This window comes from Notothenia rossii (assembly GCF_949606895.1).
Source record: "Notothenia rossii genome assembly, chromosome: 5".
NCBI lineage: Eukaryota > Metazoa > Chordata > Actinopteri > Perciformes > Nototheniidae > Notothenia > Notothenia rossii.
Window position 1 is genome coordinate 82869516 of NC_136903.1, and position 22829 is coordinate 82892344.

At 41.4% G+C, this 22829-nt stretch overlaps 1 protein-coding gene across 1 annotated transcript in view; it reads right to left on the minus strand.

Annotated features, from left to right (window-relative positions):
- suclg2 (succinate-CoA ligase GDP-forming subunit beta) overlaps window positions 1-22829 on the minus strand; it is a 100773-nt gene that overhangs the window by 42065 nt on the left and 35879 nt on the right. The window contains exons 3-9 of the mRNA XM_079681629.1: window positions 14138-14237; window positions 13048-13138; window positions 11188-11340; window positions 10024-10113; window positions 7742-7838; window positions 3442-3603; window positions 2160-2302 (exon numbers count right to left, since the gene is read on the minus strand). Of these exons, the coding sequence (XP_079537755.1) occupies window positions 2160-2302; window positions 3442-3603; window positions 7742-7838; window positions 10024-10113; window positions 11188-11340; window positions 13048-13138; window positions 14138-14237 (836 nt within the window). The remainder of the gene's footprint in view (window positions 1-2159; window positions 2303-3441; window positions 3604-7741; window positions 7839-10023; window positions 10114-11187; window positions 11341-13047; window positions 13139-14137; window positions 14238-22829) is intronic.

Sequence of the window (22829 nt, forward strand, 5' to 3'; positions counted from 1 at the left end):
CGCTAGGATTAGGTCTTCTTCAATAAAGCAGGGTATGTATTATGTATATTAAGGTCACATTTAGAGTAGATGACACTTTAGGGATGTGATAAAAAAAAATGATGCTAACACTCAGCGATGGCCTGTCTCGTTGTCGCCTGTTTTTTTACATCTTAGAACTTTAATCTGTTCACATTGTTTTTTTTTAGTTGATGAAATTGAATTGTCACTTTTTTGATGGATAAAAAAAGACTTGCTCCATCTTCTCGTCTTACGTCTGGTTGCAAGATGGCGACGGCAAAAACACCAAACTCAAGACTTCAAAAGCTTAGTCCGGAAACAAAACGGGTGGGGTCATGTTGACTACGTCCCATTCGTACTGTATATACAGTCTGTAGAAAACGTTTTTAAAGCATTTCATGACAAGTGAAGTCCATATGTGATAATACAGGTTTTTTTTTAAAAAGAGGGAAGAAGACTAAATTGGTATTAAATTCTACTCTGTATTACAATCACGCCAGAGATGCTAACAGAGAGGACACCGGAGCTCACTCCAGGGAAGCGGGATTGACAGCCGCGGGGGGAATTAGCGGTGTGATGACTGTCAACACACAATCTGCACTGCGGTATGGTTACAGGGCTCATGTTGTTTAGTTTGGAGTTATTAGCTTTCAGGACAAAGAGCTGAATCACTTGTAAAACACCCCAAGCTGCCACTCATCCTGAGCTGCTAGACTTTCAGAAGCAGGCTTTTGGGTTCAATTCAAATGTATTTTTCGGGTGTATATGAGCCTGTTCTGTGTGTAAATATGCATTTGTACATGTATGTGGATGCACAAGTGATAATGAGACTGTATATGAGTTGTATTGCAGAGTACAGAGCTATAATTTATCATGCCTCTGCAACTTTAAATGATGGGATATATTCACACTTAGTGAAACATGGACATATGCCAAGGTTCCCAGTCTAATGAGCCCTGTTGTCTCAGTGACAAAGCCCTAAACCAGGGGTCGGCAACCCCTGGCACGCGTGCCAGCATTGGCACGCGGCACCGTAACCAGTGGCACACTAGGAATAAGTGGAATAAGTGTGCAAAAATATTTAAATTAATTTTCGGATCCTGAACGCGAGACCACCGCCAGAGCGCGTCTCCCCGTTACCTGCAGAAGGAAGCCATGCACGCAACGCAGCCCCGCTCTCTTTATCTCCAGGTGACTTTCTGCCGCTTTCCTCCGTGGTGCAGTGCTGATCATTTCACCACGGAGGAAAGCACTTCACTAATTGCAGTACCCATAAGGAGCTGTACAAATGACGCAGTTTTTGCGTGGCTGTGTATTTAGTTGAAAGCCAAGTGGCGATCTGTTCATCTGTTATCGAAATAATATGCTACAAAGGGGCGGACTGGCCATCCCAGACCGTAGTCAAGGAGGGCAGAAGCAACAAGCTTCAGGTTCAATAACCCACTTTAGCTTAAATGACTGGAGAGAGGCGAGCTCTTTTTGGGAGGACGTTGCATTTATTTAGCTGTTCTTCTGTTTCACAAAATACATCACAGACCTCTGTTTTTCTGGTTTCCCGTTTCACTTCCAGAAACATACGTGTGTATGTCCCTCACTGTCGCTCTACCATCCACAAACACATATGCACAAGCCACACCCCTCTCTCTCTCTCTTAAAGGGACAGCGATCTCATCTCACTCTGCATGACCCTAATATCATAACTTGTGTGTTCTGGAGAATCACAGAACGGACGATTGTCCTTATTATTATGCCGTTTAAACCAATTATTTAAATGTGTTTGTTAAATTCGGCATCATGTAAGTTGCGCTGACAGGTCCACACACTGCTTCCCCGCAGCGAGGCCCCCCCGCCCTCCTGCTGATAGTTGACGAGCGTCAAGCTCCTCAAACCCCCCCTCCGTTGACAATTCTCGATCGTTGGCACGCTGATAACATTTTTGTTTTTTTAAATGGCACTTCATATCAAAAAGGTTGCCGACCCCTGCCCTAAACAGACAGACGGGGCTTTGTGAATGTGCGTTGACAAGATACATGACTGCAATGTCAAACACAATTCAACAGTTGACATGTACTTTTTTCTGACTTCATTTGGCTTTTGTTTCATCGTTACTAGATTTTCTATCTTAGCTATAAAAAAAATCTTTAAAACATTGTTCCTACCTTAGGGTCAGCAGTCAGCAGCTTAAAGGCCTCGTACACCTGCCTCTCTTGGACTCCTCCCCCCAGGTCCAGGAAGTTAGCTGGCTTTCCTCCATGCAGGTCAATGATGTCACATGTGGCCATAGCCAACCCGGCTCCATTCACTGTAAAACATGCACTAAGTAAGTCAGTTCAAATTACATTTAAAAATGCATATTGAAATATGGAGGGAACAAAATGGAACGAGACTTTTTGTTTCAGATGTACCCGTTTTTTATGTTGAGTGTTAACGGTACCTATCTGAGTGTTAGCCTAAAGTCCTGAAATTGAAACAAAAATCCCTGTATGACTAGCAGCTCTGAGTTAATTAAAATAACACTACCACCGCTTAAGAAGAGATAACATGTACTGCTCGTAAACCCATGAAAGGAATCGAGCCAGACATATCAAGCAAAGAAGAGCAAACGGCTTTCAAAAAAGTAAATTGGTTGGAAATATTATTTTCAATGCTTTAAATCAAGCAACACAGTGAACATCTGATTATGACTCAACTCCCGACTTCAGACAAAAGAGCTTTGATTAAAAAAAGGTTCTGCTACCCTTTTTTTATCACGGCCTTGGCCATCATTTAGCCAACTGCCAATGCCTCCATCCTGCTGAGGTGTGCGGCAGCCAAGAGAACACAAACTTCTTACATCATTTGGTTTAGCCAAGCTGTACTTGTGTCCTGGCAAGCTCCCCGACAGAGGTCTCAATAAAAGGGAAATTCACTTGAACAGCTGTCACTTTGGTGGCTTACGCAGCTCTCAAGGAAGCGGCAGGGCCTTAAAAAGCTGTTACTTTAAGAGCGCCTGGTTGCTGGGGATGCAGAAAGTGTGTGTGTAGCTAACAGACATCTAATGTGTTTATGAGGCCACGGGGTAAGACGCACGAGCACCTGTTAGTGCTGCTGTACACTGTAAAAGCTTTGATTTATGACAAGAGAGGGGGCCTTTAATGAGAATGCTAACAATCTGGCTCGCTGGAGACTTTCAGGGCGGATTATAGCTAATTAGAACGCATTGGTTACGGCAGCATTCCTTCTGGAGCCCTCAGAAAGCTGCTCCTCGTAATGTGGACTGGAGGAGAGCCCAGGCTGCCTTTACTTTGACCAAGTTTGAACCGTGGCTGAGCTTTTCACTTATACGGCTTGAGAGGCGCATTAAAGCTTTATGCCAGGAGGAGTTGGCTTGTGTGAGAATTCTTTCAATGGTTGGCGTTTCTGTGCAGCAAAGAGCTCCGTTATAGGGTTTTGTTTCCGTACCAAAGCAGGCGATGTTTCCATCCAGTCCGATATATTTGAGGTCCCACTTGGCAGCCTCCATCTCCGTGGGGTCGCTCTCACTCATGTCGTCCATGGCAAACACACTTTTCTGTCGGAACTCGGCATTGTCGTCAAAGTTGATCTTAGCATCAAAGCAAACCACTGGAGGAAAGAGGACAGAACAAAAGCAGAGTTAGGAAACAATATAGCAACAGGGGAAGCACAAATGTAAGGGAAAGGAAAAATAACAGGCAAGGGAAGAGAAAGAGGACCTTAGATATTAAAAGCAAATGAATCATCATTTTAAAACCTGAAATTAATGAACTTCCCTCGGCGTACTGGTCTTACTTATTTCAAAGGTTGGCTTCCTGAGGCGGGTGTTTTGACACTCAGGGATATACCATTATAGTAAATGGACATTTCCTTTACACTTCAAAGAGACCAACCTCATGAAGCTTTCCTGCAAACATATTCAGTGACTTAATCTAGGGAATAGTTCGTTTATTGGCTACCTTACTGTGACTTAAATGTCCAAAAGTTACAAAAGCAAGGAGTCAGGAATATTCTCATAGCAACTGTAAACAAGAAAGGGGCCGAGTCGTTCACCTTAATGAGGAGGTGTGGGTAACCCTGTTGGTACGTTTCTTTGAAAGAGTGCTTAGTTGATGCTAAAAAGGTTTTAAACAATGCGTATTCTTAGACTCGGGCTAACAGCTTTCTTAGCTTGTATCTAAGACGGTGTGAAAAGCTGTCTAGAATAATGGGCTTAGGGTGGAGAGTGAAACTCATAGGTTTAATTAGAGCATTTAGTTACATGTATATGCTTACGTCTAAGAGCTCATCTCATACACTGGGTGGGAAATGTGAGCACTTTCTAATGATATTGACTCCTAACTTTATCCCTGGACTGTATTCTCTGTAGCTTTTCATTTACTCAGTGTTTGGAAAATATTCCTCCTTCCTTTTTTGTCTTTCTGCCATTTTTTTAAGAAAATTAAGAAAGCCTCTAGCCTCATGAAAGTCCTCTTCCCTACTCCTAACTCCTTCACCTTATACTTCTCCTTACAACTAAGATGCTCTACGAAGCGTTAGCATTTGCACTAACGTTTCTAAGTAAATGTCCTTATTCTTAAAATCTCATGACTAATAAGCAAGTCCTTCTAGTTTCTCAGGATACCAGGAAATGAAGGTAACTGAAATATGACATTACAAAACAAAGCGTAAACCTGCAACTGTTTCACTTTATGTTTTGTCTTGGTGCTAATCTTAACAGCAGATGTTGATATGTTCAATGATACTGTCAATTTTGGAAGTCCACAGTCTTTTAATCAAACTCTTAAACAGAAAGCAGATATGTGTGTTTGCCAGTACCCGATTATTCATTCAACAAAATTAAATTCCAGATAGTTTTACCCAAGCTGGGATCACCTGAAAACTTTAAACCAATGAAAATGTAAGTGTTATGCTAATAAGGGTATTTCTATTTATGTCTATACAACTTTTGGGATGATTAACATATTCAAGATAAACAGAGAGACAGATCCGCCAAAAGTAAAAGAGAGTAAAGGAAACAAAATATAGAAACATGGGTATTGGGACACACACACACACACACACACACACACACACACACACACACACACACACACACACACACACACACACACACACACACACACACACACACACACACACACACACACACACACACACACACACACACACACACACACACACACACACACACACACACACACACACACACACACACACACACACACACACACACACACACACACACACACACACACACACACACACACACACACACACACACACGATGGAGATGTATGTGTCCTCTAGGGGAAGTTGCACTCTCGCTACACACATATATTTTGTTTTGACATATCCATTATTGCAGTCCATCTACAAAATGAATTGAGCTATAACAAAATGAGACAAAAAAAAAAACAAATTCTCCACCCTTGAGAAATGTCCCTTCCCAACGCACGTCTCTTTTGAATGCCTGCCGGAGAACAGCAGCGTTCCCTAGTGACGTGTGAACAAATCGAACCGAAGAAGGATTTTAATGTGAAGCTTGTCTACAAAGCCTGCCTCAATCACAGCCACTGCTTCTTCCTACTGCTCGAAAAGGAAACTCGTAGCTCTCTGTGAAAATTCATCGTTTGAAAAAGGACTCATTTTGTTCATTAATATTCATAAGAAATCATGAAACAACAAACTTCTCTTGTCAATCTCTGATAAAGCATACTTTGAACAAGAATCTGCTCTAGTGGAGACTAAATAACATCAAAGAAGCGATGCATCTTCAGCGTGTAGTAAATACGTCTCGATAGGACGCTTCACAGTCAATCTTTGTTCGGCTCCACAGACAAGACAATCACTCTAATTCTTTGGGAGGAAAAACAAAGTTCAGAACAAGTTCAACTACAGCTAGGCTTCATGACAATGCTTAATGTGTTTCTCGTCTCAATGATGAGCGTTCGAAATGTTTGCGTGCTAACCTCCCCTGGTGTCTTGTTGTGAAATGTATTTCTGCATTTCTTTTACACATTCCTCTGTTTGTCTCTGGGATTTCAAGTGTTTGTATCAGAGGGAGAGGGAGAAACACATGCAACGACTGTACACTCTGGACTGAGGCAGGATTTGAGCCCATGAGTTTAAGATTGACCCGTATAAGAAATGAAAGCTGTACTCAAAGTCGCATTTAATACATTACAAGATATTTTCTGACGCATGCCATAGGAGGTCGTCAAGAGAGAAGTAACCAGGCAATTCTGTCGCTTGTTAAGAAAGAACGACTGCCAATTCAGACCTCCAATAATCTTACATTGTTACCACTCTTTTACCCCGCCGTTACAGGTGAGGCAAGGCCAGATTATTTATGAAGCGCATTTCAACACAAGACAATTCAAATAGCTATACAAAAACAATAATATATATTGCAACAGAAACCATTTGAAATAACATTGAAATACTTCAAAAGGGAATGCAAGATGGTCTTTTTCCAACCCTTTTTAATTCGCTTTTTATATTCTACATGTCTCCCTTGTATAACAGAGTAACCCCAGGTACATTATTTATTTAGTTAGTAGTACTAAGACTACTTTTATGCTAAAATACAAAAAGGTAGTGATTAAAAGAACTGCTCAGCTACATGTTACAAAGAAAACATTGGATTATGGTTTTATAAATTATGAAGCTGAAGAGTTTGATTCATTTTAATACAACTTGACACAAATGGTATCACGCTAAATAAAAACCAATTGAAGTGATGTGAAGTTCGTTTGTCTTTTTAATAGATGTACTATCCTATAAGCAAAGGGGGGAGAGGAGGGAGGACATGTATGGGGGGGGAGAGGAGGGAGAACATGTATGGGGGGGGCGAGGAGGGAGGACATGTATGGGGGGGGGGCGAGGTGTATGGCGCAGTGGATAGAGCCTTGGTGTTGGGATCAGAGGGTCACAGGTTCAAACCCCACTGCAGTCAGCATGTCGTTGTGTCCCTGGGCAAAACACTTCACCCCAAATTGCTCCTGTGGGGATTGTCCACAGTATTGAGTATGTATGTCGCTTTGGATAGAAGCGTCTAACATGTAAGATGTGATGTAACTTAATGTAACGTAATGTAATGCAGCAAAAGGCCGTGTTTTAATACTACCCTGCTGAGGTTAGGCCTTTGTACATGGTGAAATAGCTTTAATGGGTTTGCTACTGGGACATGTTAAGGCCTGATATACAGCATGTATACAGTATTTAAATTGGTTCAAGCATTCAGCTTATCAGATGTTCTTTTATTTTTTTTTTACATATTTACAGAGCTTACCCTGAGTGGTTGATGTTTGACGACTGTGGAGTAAATGAAGGATGCTGCTGCTGCTGTAATACCTCATTACTAGTTGATGATAGGCTGTACGCCTTTAGTTAATCATCAGCAACTAGGACTCATCAACAAACATCAACATCCCATGAATATGGATATATCTCTGCTCCCTGAAGCCATTTGGATTTTGATCCAGACAAAGTCATGCCGACACGAAACTGACGTCAACGTGTTGCAATTACACTTTGCAAAACGCATTCAGACCCGAGGAGATAAGTGTGCCTGTATCCTGCAGAGCGGTTAACAGGTGGCTGCATGCTCAAAAGTGCTCTCTGTGTAAAGAGGTGAAATATTGTGGATGTGTAACACCGATTGTGTGGCAGTTAATGACACATGCAATGACACATCACAAATACAGACACACACGGAGAGGACTTTGCATTCAACACATCGTACCTTGTCCTTGGGGAGTTTCTCCGAGAGGATTGACTTCGACTTGAGTGGCGTCGACTTTCATGAACAGATCATAGAGCCTCTTAATCTGATCTGCCGCCTGCGAGGGACATACAATACAGTAATTATTACCTCACGGTTCGGCCCCACCAAGGCCGCTCAGCCGCTCAGATGCATAAAACATGACGAACCACCTTCAACATGACACTCTGAGTTTGTTTCTAAATATGTGACAACTGGCAAATAGGACACGCATCACATACTGATATGGCTACATAGATATATAACATTATAATGCACTTCTCAGAGTGCGTGGGGACAACAAACAATACAGCAGATACTATTCAGATTTTCGAGTGGCAATGTTCCGGCGCAGACTGAAAACTCATCTCTTTCGACTCCACTTCCAGCAATAAAATGGAGAAAAAACCGCACTTAGATAGTAACTAAGCACTTACATATCTAAAGCTAGTTGAGTAGCACTTAAAATGTTTTGGCTCTATGAAACCTGATGTACTTATGATTCTGTTTTCTTTAAGTTTGTATGTTCTTGGTCGAATGAACTTCTTGTAAGTCGCTTTGGATAATAATATTTTAACTATTCAATCAGTTTTATTATTGAAAAAACGAAATCATTCTGAATTAGTTTGGTTATTAATCTTTTTGTATTGAGTTCAGCAGGTGAAGTCGACACGACGAAGTTGATCGATGCAATGACACTGTATAAAACAAAATGCATCATTTAAAGTTGTTAAAAAGGTAAAAGTGTGCGAGATATGTTTTTGTAATTATTACTCATATCGCAAATAACAAACTGTGATAACATCTTATTGTGTTGTTTTAGTTTCCCCCTGATTCTTCAATTAACTTTTTTCATACAGGATTTATACCGGGCAAAAGTGAGCAGATATACTAAAGTATCGTACTTCAGTGCAAAACTCAGGTGATTTTATTTAATGCCACTTACACCTTTACTCCACTACAATCCAAAAGGAAAATATTCTACTTTCTAATGTACCGTACTATATGTATCTTCATTTACGTTAGAAATCAAGGTCTTTTAAATATGATGTTTTGTTATAAATGAAACTTTAAAAAAAAAAAGTAAACAAGAACAGCTTAGTTGATTAATCAATTTGACAATTTAGGGATAATTAATTGGTATCTATAAAGTCAATTTCATAAATGTTGAATAATTTAATTTGAGATATCTTTGCATTTGTTCATTTGACATGTAATGCTTTAACGAAACACATTGACAACGAAGGACTTTTTCTTGTACCAGAATATTTGACCAGTACTGTATTAGTACTTTTAATTAATGAAAATTCCACCTCTGGATAAACCACAACACTTAAATCTTCTCAGTCAAAACCCCCCATGTAATGATGGCCTTTCAGTTGATCTCTCTATCGCTGCAACGGTTCTTTAGTAATGCCGACAGCCTGACATTGCACTGAAAGACTTCTGAATGCACAGTCCACCAATCTCACTTACTTTTTCTCTTTCACACACACTTGCATCCACACAAAGATCCCGTCATCCCCATAGCTCATTCAAGACAGCAGAGGTATTTTATAAGAAGAGCTTCAATTATCTCTGAATTAAATAGTCTGGCAGCCGACTCACAGCAACCGAGGAAAGGCGTACTGACAATGCAGAAACTTAACCAATTACTTTCTATTTCTCTGCTTGCCTGTTTGAAATCAATGCCTATTCAGTATCCTGCGAAGAAAGCATTGCATACAATTTGATGCGAACAGAACTCAAGATATCCTTGACTTTCAGTTTGCTAGATATACTTTGCTGATTTCCACATGTGCTAAGATTCATTGATAATGCCACTGTGACTGTAGAAAATAAGAGATCTGAACTTGGCGTGCTCTTGAACAATTTCACATTTTGCTAGCTAATGCTGTCTGAGCAAGACATTGTCATCTGAGGTGACTAGAAAATACAATGTCTTTTACTGTCCTTAGAATTATAGGCTTCCCGAAGTGTCTCTTACTGATTGATTCACTGATAACATCAATAGGAGCATGCTCTATGGAATAATGGTACCATTAGTGAAGTTTCCCTCAGCCGGGGTGTGCGTCACAGCCGGATATCTGACAATAGACCACCTGGCAAGAGAGCCTAGTGTAGTGACACTTCACAACTTGCCTCTAGAAAACTATGAATAGCCAAAGTCTGGTCTGTTTGTCAACGAGGATACATCCATATGTTTGTGTGTGCATTGTACATTGTTTGCATTGTGTCTTTAAAGCCTTCTGAGCACCCATTACCTGTCTCTGCAGAGGTCCTTTGAATTCCAAATTAGCTGCCATGCGAAGAGCCTGGTCGTCTCGCACGCCTTCAAAAATATCAATGACTTCCTATAAGATTGGCAGTGAAAGTGAGAAAAGAAAAAGGGAGGGAAACAAATGTGGAAAGGGAGTGAGGGAGATCACGAGGTTTGGCTATAATTTGACACAAAGCGGATGTTCATATTAAACTGCCGACATCATAATTAGGCAGCTAGTGGCAAGCTGTCAGACGCAGAGAAAAAGGTGACTCGGGGCTCTAGCGATGGATTTATGATCATCAGACTCCCGTATCTTTGACTTTCAGAAAAACAGAAGTTCGCTTATTCGGTTCTCCTGAGGTATAAAAATGGATGAGGGATTTAAGGGGGGATAGAATCAAAGTGTGACTGTCGTTGCTCGTAAAAAAAACAATGCTGTGTAAAGCAGTTCTGGACCATATAGATTTTTAATGAGATGTGTAAAGCGTGAAATGTGTTCAACTCAACAACCGTGCCGCGCACATACAATACCTGCAGTGGAAAATAATGAAGGACATCAATCTCAGCATGATCTTTACGATCTACTCAAACATCTGCAAACCCTAGCAAGAAGGATATATAGAAACACGGAGGCAAACGCCAGCTGTAATGCTTAAATTGTACATCTGTTAACAATGAAAAGGACCTGTTGCCAAGTACCCAAGTGACTCGAGTAAATGGTATCTAATCCATAGCAACAAAGCTGTGTATCTGTCATGTTAAGCCTGAGTGTTTTGTTCTATGTGAGAATCATGTTCAGCTGCTGCAGTGCACACGCAGGCAGGACTTACGTGTATACACTGAGCACAGTTTCCATAAGCGTGTCAATCTTACATTGGCACACTTTCAAGCCAAATATTTGTATTGATTAAAGAAAAGTAAGATCTAAAGGGGTTTGCACCTTTCTTGCAAATGAGTTCATCTGTGCCTGACAAGATCAATTTATTTCAACATCTCAAAAAAAAAAATGTTGGGGGGGTGCCACCAGTGCCTTTAATAAAAGAGACATATTGTGGAAGGGGGCGATACCAGTCGCTCCTACTTAGTTTTTAGCGCCGATACATTTTATTCTGTTTTTTTTCCCATTAGATCTTGTAGTGATGGGCGTGAGCTACAAATCATTTACCTTAAAGATGAGTTCTGGGGTCTTGTCGGCTACCTCCTCGATATCCATACCTCCCTGGGGGCTGCCTACCATGACAGGGCCGTTACAGGCGCGGTCCATCAAGATGGCGAAGTACGTCTCCCTGGTAATGTCCAGAGCCTCAGCAACCATCACCTGGACAGGCACAGCAGGAGGAAGCGTGGCTGATGAGGAATGTTGCTACGGTATAAACTTGACTTCATGTTATTTGTTGATATTCAAATGTGTTTTTAGGGTGACTTAGCAACATCTGTGCAAAGACTACAGATCAAAAATACCTGATGACTCATAGAAATATCTATTAATGTGCACTGTCCCTGTGGAATAAACTAACACAAAATAAAAAAGGTATGCACTGTGGCTCTAATGGCAACAATATTGGTGTTTCTTAGCATTTGGGTGAAATGTACATTCTTAAATGTTCACTATCCAATACTACATCGAACAGAAAGGCCAAGGCAAAAAGCAGATTGGCAGAATCACTGCTCTAAAGAAAATCTCATGTTGTGAATGAGAGAAAGGGCGGCAAATAGAGAGGAGAGAGAGCAGCTGAGAGTTGGCAGATAAGCAGAACAAGGCAGCAAGCAGGAGGCTCATTTGGAAGGAAAAAAGGGAAAGGAGTTGTGTGGTGGTTAATGGGCTGCAGGTTTTCGGATGAAGTGTTTGTTTGAACATGCCCAGCCCTTATGTTCTGCTTCCACCCAATCGCCCAGCAAATGAGGATGGATAGCCTTCTCTACACTGCCTGTTCGCAAACAGCGCCCCTATCTCCTTGTCCAAATGTTGTCTTCTCCAGTCACTCAAACACTCTCTTCCCTCGTCGGCCTGCTTGAAGCCTGATTTTTCCCCTCACACTAAAAAGTATTCTATTCCCACCATTTTTTACCTTTCTTCTAACCTCATTCAGTCTTCTTCAAAATCCATCTTTCACAACCTCTACTTGATCTTCCCTTATCTCCTCATCCCTCTATCAGTGCCATGACAGCAAATCCATGTAGATGCTGAGTTGCTGTCCTCCCTCCCCGTGGTGCTCTCGGCTCCGTGGAGCGGTACGGGTTGAAGGGTTGACGCGAGCTCCATTGGCAGGTTGACGGCTAAGCTCTGGCAGACCAGGTTGTTACTGTTACTGTACTCGACCCTTCAGGTCACTCAACTGCTGCTCTTGCCAGGTGTGATTTCAGAGCCAAAAGAGGATTTTCTCGGTAGGACAATTTAGATGGCCCCTTGGAGGTCATCGCCTCCTCTCCCTCACTTCCAATTGACCTTCTTTTTTTTTTTTTTAAACAAATGGAGTTATTTCTAAGCTTTGTGAAGACCACAGGTGCTTTCTATACAATTGTGAGTGACACTTATTTGATTCCACCTAAAGTCTGCAGCAGGAGTGGGAGCAGAATGGGGGAAAGCGGGGGGGGGGGGGGGGGGGAAATCAGACATGGGGAGAGGCAACGAAACGAACAAAAGAATGAGAAGGCTTCATCACCTGGAAATGTCTGTTTTGAGGAGGTACTGCATGCAGCATGCGAGCGGAGACAATTATATTCCAGCTTGTTAGTGGCACATAGAAACAGTTATCTACCAAACACTTTAAATTCACAGTGGCCCGGTTCAATGTATGCAATGAGGCATAACACCGGCCAGCGCAAACCCACAGTAAACAAAAGCGTAGGGCAACTATTAAAAAAACGGGAGATAAAAACATAGAGCCAGACTGCCTTCACAGCCATTAATTTTATAGAACTGCATTACTGGACTCAAAACGCCTTGAAATGAGGTCAGGAGAAAAAAAACACAAAGAAAGAGCTGAGTCTATCTTTCATTCCTTCAGTCTGGGCCGAGGCTCACCGTTTTCACTTTCACTCCATCTTTGGGCGTCTGCTTGGTAGTCAGGTTAAAGCCCAGCATCTGATTGGCCAGCTCACCAACTACAGCAGGGCTGAAAGGGAACAGGGTTTAAGTCAAAGAGCCCTAATTTCTATTCTAAGAATCACTGCAAAGAAAACATTTACAAGATGAAATATGAGAGAAGCAGGTGAACTGACACACAAACAAGTATTTCTTTATCTCTGAGGAGTTTATTTGAAGAGCCTCAGCACTTTATGTAACGTATTCTGACAAAGCACATTTTTGGATACACTTTGCTCCATCGACACATCACTATGAATGAACCCCCATTTGTACTCTCTGTTTTAAAGCCTGCCTGCGTGTCAGACCAGCTTCTTCAAGGCTGCTCCGGTTTTGTTCGCGAATGAAAAAGAAGCCGGGGTTGTACTCATCCTTTGATAGATGAGAGGAAGGTGAACTGCGCACTCCTATCACTGTCTGGGGACGATACACATCAGCATATCTCACTTTGAAAAAGATTCCGGCCATTCTGAAACCTAAAGTAGGATGAAGATGATACATATCTGGGACGATTGTTATAAATCACTTTTTTAGTAGCTGGCAGGTACTTTTACTAAAAAGATCGCACTGTTTTAGTGCATGGGACTTTGGATAGGAGGAACCTGCAGTGCCTGAGTAAAGAAAAACTATTTCACCTTTTTGAAAAATGCACATGATACACACCAATACATAAACTCATCCCACTTTGTGCTTTAACTCCAAGCTGAAACAAAATAAACTCAGCAGCTGCACAGAACCAAATCAACACGGGAGAGGAAAACTCCGTATGAGGTGCAAAACGCTTCAGTCGACCTTAAAATCCCCTTCTCAACATTTAATTGAGGGTAGGCGCTCGAAAACGCGGCTACGGAAGAAAGAAAAACTGTTTACTTGGAGCACAAGTAATCCTGACTGTGTCTTTGTGTCTGGGGAGCGTCTTCAGAGAGCGCTTTGAGCCTCCTCACTCTAAAAGATGCCGTCGCGGGAGAAATAATATGAATCCCTCTTCCTTCAGGAACTCACAGTGTGATGTAGATAGGGGCATACTTACTCCTTTGTTAAGTGCACTCCACCTTTAAGACCACTGTCGAACACACCCTTGCCTCTGCCACCGGCCAGGATCTGAGCTTTCAAAACGATCTCCTTGGCATCTGAAAGACATGGAGAGAGAGAGAGAGAGAGAGACAGAGCACTTAAGATATAGGCTCAGCCACTTGAATGCCCCCTTGAGCCTGCATCTTATCTATCCATCTGATTGAGGGAGGCAGGGGAAGAGGAAAAGAGAGGGGTGAGTGTGGTAGGTGAAAAAGTAAGGGATTATGTCGGTAGGGAGGGAGAGAAAGATTACACTCCAGAGATCAGCACCAATCCACAAGCTCCGCTGTGTGTGTGTATGTTCGGTGTGTTTGTGTGTGTCCAACAATGGCATTTGTTTTCAAATGACCATGAACAGTAATTTACACACATCTGGCCAACTCCATAGGTATGTGGGTGTTCCCAAAATAAATGAGTTTAATCTTAATCTCGATGTAGTGCTAAATGCTGTCGGAGTGCACCGGAACGAACGCCCCGGTATGACGTTATTATGGCTGGCAAACAAGCCCAGGGGTCTCACTGACATTTCAGTTATATCAATATGTGTACAGTGGTCCTAATTTATTTTAATTGTATCTTGGTTTTAAACTTTGTTGATATGTTTTGGATGCATATTGTTCTATTATTTGTTCAGGCTGTTACATACAATTAGCCACTGTTGAAACGTATATTAGGCTATATTATATTATATATTATATTAATATTTGTAAAGCGGTCCTACTTTTTTGTTTTAATTGTATCCTGGTTTTAAGCGTTGTTAATATGTTTTGGATGCATATTGTTATTTCTTCAGGCTGTTAAATACAATTAGCCTCTGTTGCCACCTGCTGGTGAGTAAATATTCAAATCAGTTCAAATTGACAACAGGTCGGCGAATTGTTTTTAATGTATCTGCCGGTCCTTGGCACAATAAAGGTTGGGAACTCCTGTTTTAAAGTCATTGCTAAAATGCTCAAATTGAGAATGCTAACAAGCTTATGCTAAGCAGGTATAATGTTCACCAAGTCCAGTTGTTTTTGTGTTTGTTAATTTATTGAACACGTCAGAAACAAAACATAATAATACTTTTTTTTTTCTTATAATTGTTTTGTTGGACATTGCTCATTAGCACTACACAACAGATGTAGAGTACAGCTAGGGCTAATAGGATGTTCGTTTTTCAGGAAGTATTGCATGGATGAAAAAATTAAATGACAATGGCGGTGGAGAAAAATGAAAGAGGATGAATGTCTGAACCAAATTTCATGGTCATCCAATTTAAAATGATCCTGATCATTAACTAAAAAACCTGAATGTGATCCTCATGGAGACATACGAGAAAAAAAGCCATTAGGATGCTTTTTCAGTGAACCATCCAGTCATTGTCGTGAATATAGAGATATTTCAAAGGAAGTGAAACATCTGACCCGAGTCATTTGTAGATATATTTTACTGGCTGCACCACAGTCAGTCGGATGCATCCTTTTAAAGGTCACCTATTATGTAGGGGCTGAGCAATTAGTCGTAATTTTAATCGCAATTACGATTTTGGCCTGCCACAATTACAAAAACAACATAATGGAAAAAAACTATTATTTTGCTTTGCTAGGTTGTGACAGTGCACTGCAACATATTTGATCTAATTTATTTGTATTTATCATATTTATATATGTTTAGTAGCTTGTGGATGTGCGCTCCAAAATATTTGTTGATCTTGTTTAAGCAGGGTATATGCAGGAATCCTGAAGTCAAACGTAATTCCTTTTAAGACCTTTTTTAAGACCCTTTCCATACATTTTAAGACCTCATCGCCACTTGGAGTTCTAACCGGTTACCTTGGCGACACACTTTACCTCACATTTACTATATACAGTATTGATTGTCCTTCCTCCTTACCTTCCAACCATTTGGATGCAGACTTGCATTTCCCCATAACGATGTTGCTTAGCAACCGGCGTAAACGGACCTTCGCGCTATCAAGCAGTGAGCGTGCAATGTCCTGTTCAGATGACGTCAAATCCAACGGGATGCCATAAATAAACAGAATCACACTACACACCTACGCAATGATTACATTCAGGCAGACTGTAGAATACAACCTCTTTGGACCATTTAGATACTTATTGAAAACAAGCTACAAAATGTAATACCTTGGAAAATGCTGTTTAATACTTTGTAATAAATCAATTTAGAGAAAATTAAGGCTATCAACTTTTAATACTTTTTAAGACCCCGCGGACCCCCTGCTATTGGTATTTATTATTTTTGATATTATTTATTTAAAAGTAAATATAAATGTATCATTTATTTTAATTATTTTTGTATTGGTTCTTCAGTTGAATTATACGTTCAGGGTAATCAACAGTTAAAAAGATAGTGTTCAAATTATTATTTTTATTTGTTTTAAAGTTCAATAAATGGATATTTTCAAAGTCAATGAATAACCGTATTTAATAATGGTGATTATGATTTTTGCCATAATCAAGCAGCCCTACTATTATGCATAATCCACTTGTTCACGTCTTTTATACAGAAATATGTGTCCCCTCTGTGGAAAGAGATTCTGAAAGTTTCAGGAAAAAAGATTCTCTCTCTTTTTGTCCTGATTCATTTATATAAAAATTAAAATGAGCTGATCAGATTTTGGCCACTTTATGATGTCATAACGATTTTTTGGCTTGTGCAACCATTAGCCAATCACCAACCAACGTAACCCCCCCCCCCACACACACACACACCTTATCACCTGAATCTCCTCCTAGAGCACCATTGTGTTCTTTTTAACGAAATCTCTCTCAGAGGGGCGTGGGGAGTGGCTCCTTATTTTCATCTGAAGTAACAGACAAAGAATCAGCACTTTTGAAACAGGGCTGAAACAGAGGGGATTATGGGTAATGCTGCAATGATCTGTTTGATGTTTGGAGCCAAACACTTCAGAGACATGTTTTGTATATATCTGAGAGCTATAATATATTGATGAAAAACAGTATAATAGGGGACCTTTCAAAAATAATGTCTTTACTTAATATCACGGTAATCCATGTCTGTCTGTAGAGATATCTTTGTCTAGAACAAAACTGTGGAGGGACTCAGACTGACAGCCATCTGTAGAACTTGTAAGCTTCCATGGTTAAGAATAACATCAGCATACAATATACACTTCAACTGTTTAATTTGTTATTTTCCTTTCCAGGTTCAATCCCAGTGCTAGGGAAATAAGCAAAGGCACAACTGTTAGGCAACTTTCACATGACCTTGCTCCAATTATAACCACCCTGCATCCCCTTTGCTGTCACAGCCACCTTGCGAGAAACCCCACATCAGGAGGAGCTGTCTCTTCAGAATCCTGCCCAGAATCTCCCTCTATTCAAACGGAGAGAGGACACTTGATGAAAGATGCTCTCTGGCTAGGTTATTATTATCTAGGTGGGGGAGTTTAGCCATTGACAGGTGGCAGCCATCAGGGTGGGAAATGGGTGTCAGGGAGAGTGGAAGGGGATGATCCGCTGTGCATTGGCTAGAAAGACACCTTGACCTTGAGCACTGCAGAAAAGCTCTTCTTTCCCTCGAAAAAAAACCCGTCTGTGAGCAGGGTTAAGAATGTCTGGACAGGAGCTGGTGAGAGGAGAGAGACACTAACTCTGGCCCTGTTCACTGCTTGGTAGTGAGGAGCCAGAGAAAATAGCCTCCGACAGGGTGGCAGGGATTAAACTAACACTGCATTAGGGAGGCCCGATCTCTGTGGAGAGCCGACAGGGGTGAAAGGGAAAGAGAGAGGATGAGAGAATAAAGGTGTGCTCATATGCAAAGGGCTCTGAGAGGAGTCATAAATGAATAAATATGTTAATAAAAAACTGCTACTGCGCAAAATTAAAAATAATTCAAAGCAAGATGAAATAGTGTGTCCTGTGGGCATGTGCGACGGAGAGGGACGGCACAGAGGAAATGGCTTTTGCTTTCAAAAAGAAAAAAAGAAGAACAAGTGGAAGAACAAAGACGCAGGCCAATAGGGAGATTGCATTGTTTGAGGTGTGGAAAAAGGTGGGAGTGAGTGACACCTCGATTGGTCCTTTAAAACCAATATGAAATATACTAAAAGGCATGTTATGTGCCAGGGAAGGTAATGGAGTGAGAACAAGGCAGGTGTTCATTCCTACTGCACTAGTAATTGATAGCAAACCTGCTTATTAAGCGGCACACAACAAGATACTGTAGCAAAATCAGCAATTACGAATGGCCACTGAAAGAGCAATATTCTGATAATAAGAGGAAATGTTTGAAAAAGTAGAGACGGAAAATGAACACTACAAGATATCGAGGTCTGAATGCGTTTACAGTGCATTTCAAAGGCTGTATGATGAAACTAAAAGCACATCATTCTAAAAGAAAAGAGATTCCAAAATGTCTGGTTAACATTAAAACAGCACTCTCTGTTGGATCACATGGAGAGGATAATGATGTCCTTAAAGATCAGAGTGAACAAGGTGCATGGTAAAGAGCATGGCGGCCATTATCTGCTGTATGACAGACACGAGATGGCCTCTAACACCCAGTCAAAGGTTGGTCCCTAATGAGTGCCAAGCAGAATGGGAAGTAGATGGAAAAAGAGAAGTAGTATGCAAAATCAGACACAAGCCATGCCTTTATACTCAACCCAGACAATGCGATGAGCACGAAGGGCACGTGTCTGAAGTTAATCAGTAAAGACACCAGCGAGCACAGTTTGAGAGTCAGAGCTTTAGGTGTTTATTCAGTGAAAAAAATGCTATATTAAATCTGTAATATGGGAGGTCTCTAATGAAATCTGATTATTAATACAGTACATTCTGTCCTTCCTTAAAGGTCACTACTGTGAGTGCGTGGGCACCAAGCCCCCAGGAAGAGCTACAGGCGTAGAAGCGAATTTCAGTAGTGGCCAAACGGTGAACCCACAACTTTGGTGTCAGTCACATGATGCCATTGGGCCCAAAAGGACTTTTTCCCACTGACTTTCATTGGGAAAGACATGAATGTAAAGCAGCATTTAATCCCATTTGAGGTAAAGCGACTTCCCAGTGCAGAGGCTTAAATGACTCTTATTTAAATCATTAGGTCCTAAAAGCTGTAAAATGTGCTAAAAGCCAAATACAGATATATTTCCCCTCTCCATCCATTAGACTGAGGCACAGAATTTAGAAATACCTCTCGCTGAAAAGGAGTTTGGTTATTATATTATTGGTTGGATAGAATCCCTTATCTTGAGGGGAAGGGGACCACGGTTACATAATCAGTGCTCCGCTTCCATTTGTATCATACACAGCCCACTGTGAAGATGCGGAGGAAGATTTTCATCTCCATTTATTTTCTATATCTTGGGGACACAGAGGGAGGAGATTAACATTGCACAACATCTCCAATCACATCGCACGCGATCGGAGTAATGCGGTCATCATCCTCCGGCTCTACTCATTCCCAAGTAATGAGTGCAAATCAACTCCCAGTCTGCTTGCCAGTGACAGCAGCTGGCAAAGACAATGTTACTTCCCCAATCAGTGTCTCTTTCACCCTCTTTTATTTCCTGTGCACTCTTGAAAGGCCTATTCTTTCCCACCTCTCTTTCCATGTAGCCCTGGATGGCCAGCGGCAGAGGTAGCTTTGGTCTGATATTTAATTAAGCCTTCGAGGGCTGTGCCATGAGGGGGATGCTGGCTGGTAAGGGACAGATGTAGGCCGTGAGCCAAACCAGGGAAAGTAAGATGTGGCTACCATCTGCAAGGAGATAGAAGGGACCTCCCCAGCGTGCACGTGCTGTAATGAAAGTAATGTGGCGGCTAAATGGAGACGACTAATCAAACTCTTGGGAAAGAGGAGAAAACCAACAAAAGCCAGGCAGCCACATCAAACACAGAGAGCCTGTAGCAAGCATGCTATGGATAAATGCCATTAACTCTAAAAATGGAGGGGAAAAAACATAAAATGTATCTCTACCTTCACCATCTGCTCAAAAGGACAGCACACCTCCTGGTTGTGATAAAAGAAAGGGTTGATTGCTGTCTGTAGACAAAGAAGGGTCTGAGATGTCAGTCGACAATAACATTGAAAGAATTGATGAAGATGTGAGTATTCTTATCCCAGTATTTCAAGCAGCTGAAGTATAATTCATAATTCAGTGGTATTCCAGCACTATAAGTAGAAAGAACAACAATCTGTGCTTCCATTTGCTTCCATCTAGTGGCACATGGCGTGTCTTTAAATAACTTCAATTATGTTGTCAACTGCATATTGATAGCTGCAAGAAGCTATTGGAGCGGCTCTAGCTTCTGACTCACTTCGCCACAGGGCTTATTTCTTAGTCACCACCATGGCTCACTGATATTGGGAACAATGAACTCATGACTTTCTATAGGAACAATTTCCAAAGGCAATGCAGGATATTAATGACATAAAAACGAGGCAAATATCCAATTAGCTTTACTAATTGCAGAAATAGAAAACTAAATATATGCTTATTGCAAGTGTAAGGACCAAATTAGGCCAACCCTTGTTCCTGTATATTGTTAAGTGTTATAGCCAGGCCAGTGCTGACATTTAATGACACTTTGGCTTTGGCAGTGTCCGTAAATGGAAGATTAATTTAATATTTGATGTGATGATTTTTCTTTAACCACAATGGTAATACCGCCGTTATCTTCGACCAGTCAAGCTTTTCATAAACTTTTAACATTTCCGATTCTGCCAGACTGTGAAAATGTCAGACAGAAATTGGCTCTCCATTCATGCACTGATGGCAGGTGAACCAAAAGGAAACCTTCACTTTTCATCTGTTTTGACATATAATGGCCATGGATTTTTCAAGCTAAATACCTTTCTCTGTTCAGTTGAGGTTGAAAAGTCAACAAACATTGATAAATCCTAACCACGCTCTACAAAGCCATCCTGCTTCCTGGATGTTTGTAACGTTTGGACTTGTATAACAAGGAAAAGTTCGATTTTATACAAAAAGACAATAGTTTGACCTCTTTGTTTGCCACCACGGAATATATCATTACCATCTCACTGACTTGCCTGGTTAAGCCCACCGTCCCTGTGTCCGTCTCTGCCTCTAATGATGCCATCTCAGTGGAATAAAAATATAAGCGTCCCGGACCGACAGTGGCACCTCAGTGTGACACCTTCCTCCGTCACCGCTTGCATGACGGCCGAGTCCTCATTAGAGGACAAGTCCACCTGGCTCTCAGACAGAGACAGCACTTCTAATGACATCCTGAGATGGCCCCGATCTCCTCTCAGCGACAGAGAGGTGCAGTTCAAATCCCCGACTCAGAGTTTTTTTTTACTGATATGCAACCTGAGGGGTGACGGTAACGATAATGGTGTTGTGGAACGATGGGTGCTAAATGACCGTGGGGATATCAGTCGGGGAGAATGATTTTGTTTGACAACGAAGCCTCTTGGAACTCATTTGCTCGCATCATGAGACAGTTCACGAGAAAAGCTCAGGGTGTGCAGACGACGGAGAATCTCCATAAAAAAAGTAAGTGAGTAACCAAGAGTGTGCTCACTTCTCATTACTGATGCCACAGTATTCATCAGTTCAGCATGAACAATAGCAGATCAAACTATTCTAAAAGCTGCCAACAGCTGCTGCTGCTGCTGCTAATGCACTGGTGGGCAAGAGCACTACTTGCAATGCCATTTGCACCGACAAGTAATGCAGCTTGTCTAATGGATCAAGGTTTCTACCAAAGTGCATTTCACACCACTAGAATCCACATTTCAGGACCTAACTCTTACTAATACCAAAATGACTAAAGAAAGCCTGCATTTATTCAAAGTGCCCTGACAACGAACAATAGCCTACATGTTTACTTGTTCTGGCACATAAGTATCGTTATAATACGATAGAGTGGATGTGTGAGATATAATTCCACGTCTCAACCACAATATGAATAGGTTACGATGTGTAATGAGGAGGTGGAAACACTAAGCTGCTTACAGAAATCAGCTCTTTGAGAGACAGCACGCTTTACCAAGCAAAGCCTATTTACAGCTGTTAAGACAATTTCAGAAGCATGGCTTTTTTCCTAGCGAACGAGAGACCTCAGAGAAAGCTAATATGTGGGATTGCAACAGGTCCTTGGAGAGGCCAGCAAAGTGTGTGTCTGTTTGAGTATTGTCTATGTGCTAAGTGCAGTTACTCAAAATGTATGTGCGTGCAAGTGTTTAGAAATAAACTACCCAAGTATCTGAATGAAGCTGGTGAACTGTCTGTCTGGAGGTGCCCCTGTTAATAACCTTCTGCTTCCCAGCCCCTCCATCAGGGCGGAGTTATCTTGGCAGGGAATGGAGATGGGAAAACTGCAGACTAACATCTGTCCTTTTGTGTGACAGGTCAGACCTCTGAAGGGGGGAGAGCTCTTCTGTCCATCAGTGGAAACCCCGCAGGGAGTGAGGTGGAGAGGCTGAGCAACCTGCAGCACAGTTGAGTTCCTGATGTACTGTAAGTGCCGTGGCAAATGAGGACACTGAGGTACTGCCTTAGTACTACCTTTATTTCACCGGTGAGGTCAGGCAATTACAAGAGACAAAGACAGACAAAACAGCAAATAAGTACAAGAGAGGAACAACAGACTGAAGTAAAGGGATAATGAAAGACAAAAGATGTGCGAGTGCATTCGGAGAGCGGAAAA